Here is a 3,990-nt window from a genome sequence, read left to right as displayed (position 1 = left end):
TGATTTTTTTTGGGGGGGGAGGGGGGACAGGGAGTGAGAGAGAGACAGGGGATCGAACCCACAATCCAGGTGTATGTCCTGACTGGGAATTGAACCCACGACCTTCTGGTGAGTGGGATGATGCTCCCTCCAACGGAGCCACCCGGCCAGGCGGAGACACCCGCTGAACGTGGAATCCTGTTTTCCGGGGACGCCCTGTTGTCGTGGGGATCAGAAGCCACTCCTTTTTGTGGCTGAGTGACATCCCAGCGTATGGTGTTTGATGCTCTCAGAAGCCTTTTTATTTCTGAAAAGTCCTCAGTAACGCCGCCCGCAGGGCCCTGAGGACGGGAGCCTGGTCAGGCCTTTCCGCGTCCGAGTCTGTGAATCTCTTTCCCTGGAACAAGGCTGGTCTCCTGGGCCTGTCGGTTGCGGAGCGGCGGGTGCTGAGCACCATGGGCGGGAGCCTGGGGGCCGAGGGTGCAGCCCGTCCCTGTGCTAACTCCCCGGCGAAGCCGGCATCGCTTGTGGTGTGCTGTCCCTGGCCCCTGTCCCCTGGTCTCTGTGGTCAGCGTGTGACCCGGCAGAGACCTTGTCACCTGGTCCGGTGCAGCGGCACGGCCGGGTCCGGCACCCCGGCTGCTGTGTCTGATGAGGCGCGAGAGCCCCGCATGTGGTGATTCTGGTAGGTTCCCCTCCCAGCTTGATGGCTGTCTCCTGGAGCGATGACCCCCGGAGCTTCTTACTCCATTTCCTGTCTCAATTTGCCTATTCTAGATATTTCTTTTCTTTTTTAATTGATTTTTTTTTTAGAGAGGGAGGGAGGGAAAGAAGCATTGATGTGAGAGAGACGGGATCACCAGTGTAATTTTTAAAGACACCCATATTTCAGAGGTGGTCGCTATGCCCTGTGAAAGCCCCTCGCCCTCTCCCACCAGGGGTCCTGCGGGTTCGGTCTCAGCTCGCTGCGCAGGTTGACGATGCCCCAGTCACCACACACCCTGTGGAAGGTGGAACGGGGGGCGGGGGGGAGTGTCTGTGGGAGCCAGAGACGGCCGCCCGTCTGCCTCCTGCAGAGAAGCCGACAGCCCCCCACAGCTTCTTGTCTGAACACAGACCGGGCGACTGCGTGTCGTTTAAAGGAGCACAGACGTGTCTGGCCAGCCTGGCTCAGTGGTTGAGTATTGATCTGTGAACCGGGAGGTCACAGGTTCGATTCCTGGTCAGGTCACATACCCAGGTTGTGAGCTTGATCCCCAGTGGGGGGTGTGCAGGAGGCAGCCGATCAATGACTCTCTCATCATTGATGTTTCTCTCTCTCTCTCTCTCTCTCTCCCTTCCTCTCTGAAATCAATAAAAATACATTTTTTTAACAAATAAAGGAGCACAGATCAAAGAACAAAAGTGCCCTCTCCAGGGCTATCGTAGAAACAGGGTTTTAATATAATATCCAAGTCTAGCATTTACTATTTACAACAAATAAATATTGCCCCTCCCCAACTGGTAAACATGATTTTTGCCTTTTATACAAATATCCACCACCTCCCTTCCCCCCAATCCTCCTTTCCCCCGGCCCCGCCCGTGTGGTCCCGAGAAGCCCAGGAGGCAGTGGCGAATGGCACTCAGGCCGTGGCGCCGGGGGACTCCCGGGGCTGGTCCTCACTCACAGGTGAGGAGGGTCCCTCATCTCCGAGGGGGGCCGGGCTCGCGTGCGGGGCTCCCGCACTCCGTGGCCTGACGGTGGATCTTTGGTGCAGCCTGCGGAAGGCTCGAGTGGTAGAGGGGCCGGGCCCCGTGAATGGCACGGCCGGTGTCCGTGGGCACGAGGAGAGAACCGCAGTGGTCAGATCCAGTGGATGAGCGGGTGCCCTGGGCTGCCCGTGGGCACAGGTGGCAGTGACCCACACCTGGGAAGGGGTGAGGGAGGTGTAGCGAGGGCGTGCCCAGTGGCGGGCAGGGCTCCGTGCCCCGTCGCAGCGCTCCTGGGCCAGGTCGGCTAGGCCTCTGGCTCCAGAGAGCGGAAGGCACCTAAGGCGGCGAGTGGTCCCGGGAGGCCAGGTCAGCCTGTCGACGGGCAGCCCTGTGGCTGGGCAGCGCCAGGGACCAGCTAGAAGATGCCCTTAGCAATCCTGAGTCCCTTCTGCTTCATGCGGAGGAGAGTGGAGCTGGCGCCATGCCGGACCTTGGCCCCCTTGGTGAAGGCCCGTTTCTTCAGGACAAAGTCATAGTTGGCGGCAGAGTTCATGGCGTAGAACACGTTGGCGTTGTCTGGGATCTTCAGCTCTGGTCGGGGAGGGGAGAGGGGTGGTCAGTGTGAGAGCCCCCAGGACAGGCCTGGGCTCAGCACCGAGACCTCCAACCCACCCCCAGGCCCACCAGGGACCCCTTAGCAACACGGGCCGAGGAGGCTGCGCAGGCGGGACGCCGATGGAACCTCACGACTCCTCTCCACAGGGTCCGACTCCACGGCCCCATCTCTGGAGCAGGGGGAGGGCCACCCAGGCTGCTCCCCGGCCCACTGCCTTCACTGACCAGGATCTCAAGCAGGAATAGGTTGCCGGGCACCCCCAGGCCCTGACGCTTGGCTCCTGTTTCCCACCCGCCCGGCTGGCCTGCCGGGCCCCACTGCCCGCTGGAACCTGTGCCCGCTGCCCCGTGTGGCTCTAGTCCAGTGATGGCGAACCTTTTGAGCTCGGCGTGTCAGCATTTTGAAAAACCCTAACTTAACTCTGGTGCCGTGTCACATATAGAAATTTTTGATATTTGCAACCATAGTAAAACAAAGACTTATATTTTTGATATTTATTTTATATATTTAAATGCCATTTAACAAAGAAAAATCAACCAAAAAAATGAGTTCGCGTGTCACCTCTGACACGCGTGTCACAGGTTCGCCATCACTGCTCTAGGTCCTTCACCTGGGTCGGCCTCACGTCCCATCTCACAAAGATGGTGCAGGGAGGTGCGAGGGGATTTAGAAACCAACTCTGAGATCATGGGGGCCTGGCTGATGGTCGGGGCTCATGTCGGGGAGCAGGGGAGCAGCTCAGGGGGGAGGACGTGGGGGGTGACGTTTACAGTTAACCTTTATGGCACACGTATGTCCCAGGAGCGTATACCGGGGTGGGCAAAAGTAGGTTTACAGTGCCCACATGGAAAACAAAACAGTAATTAAACAATAAAAGAACGAACGCTGTGCTTGGTGTACTCACAACTGTAAGCCTACTCTTGCCCACCCCGCCCTGGCTGTGTTAGGTCCCTGTGGGAGGTGGACACGGGAGCTGGACCGGGTCCCGAGCCCCGGCCTCTGCCTCCGAGTCTGTGCTCTGCCGGTCCCTTCCCCAGGGTTTAGGGTCCCGAGCTGCCCCCCAGCAGCCTCTGCCTTGGACTGAATGTGTCTCCCCCCAACATTCCTGGTGAAAGCAAACCCCAAGGCAATGGGATCAGAGGTGGGGCTCTGGGAAGGTGATGCGCTCGTGAGGGTGGAGCCCCTGTGAAGGGGGTTAGCGCCCTCGGAAAAGAGAGCGGAGAGCCCCCTCCCCCACGTGCGGGCACCGCCAGAAGTCAGCGTCTGCCTCCGGGAGAGGGCCCTCGGCCGACACGGCTGGCACCCGGACCTTGGACTTCAGCCTCCAGAACCGTGAGAAATAAGCTTCCGTGGTTTATAAGGCACCCGGTCTGCGGTGGTTTGTGACGCGTGCGAGTGGATGTTAACATACTTGACACTCCAGTCCACGGCGGTCACAGCTCTGCTGGCGCACACACTTCCCGTCCCAGCCAGAAGGTGCCCCGGGACGGCTGTGGGCTCGGCCGCCTGGCTGCTTTTCCAAGGAGAAAAGCCTTTCTCCTTCACTGCAGCTCTGGACGGGGTTCGAGACCCAGGCCCAGAAGTCCGGGCGGCAGTGAGAAAACACTGGGGTGTCCAGGCCCGGCCAGGAGCAGGTCGGGGTGTGTGCGAAGCCTACCCCTCCCCTGCTGGTGCGAGTTCAGGGGGTGGGCCTGGTGCTGCTG

The 3,990-nt window shown here is 59.7% G+C and overlaps 1 protein-coding gene across 4 annotated transcripts in view; it reads right to left on the bottom strand.

The window, feature by feature from the left end:
* Positions 1-1,399: 1,399 nt before the first annotated feature.
* The window catches only part of RALGDS (ral guanine nucleotide dissociation stimulator), an 11,204-nt gene continuing 8,613 nt past the window's right edge, over positions 1,400-3,990 (bottom strand). For 2 of the 4 annotated variants that reach the window (XM_014545197.1, XM_014545198.1), the window contains exon 16: positions 2,087-2,262. In XM_014545197.1, coding sequence (XP_014400683.1) covers positions 2,087-2,262 — 176 coding nt within the window. Of the gene's footprint in view, positions 2,263-2,821; positions 2,920-3,990 lie in introns of those variants that run through there. The other 2 variants (XM_014545196.1, XM_014545199.1) reach the window with 2 other exon arrangements.

Source organism: Myotis brandtii, unplaced genomic scaffold, assembly GCF_000412655.1.
Source record: "Myotis brandtii unplaced genomic scaffold, ASM41265v1 scaffold3986, whole genome shotgun sequence".
Classification (NCBI taxonomy): domain Eukaryota; kingdom Metazoa; phylum Chordata; class Mammalia; order Chiroptera; family Vespertilionidae; genus Myotis; species Myotis brandtii.
Note: the sequence above shows the minus strand (reverse complement) of the source record. Positions and strands in the feature narration are given on the sequence as shown.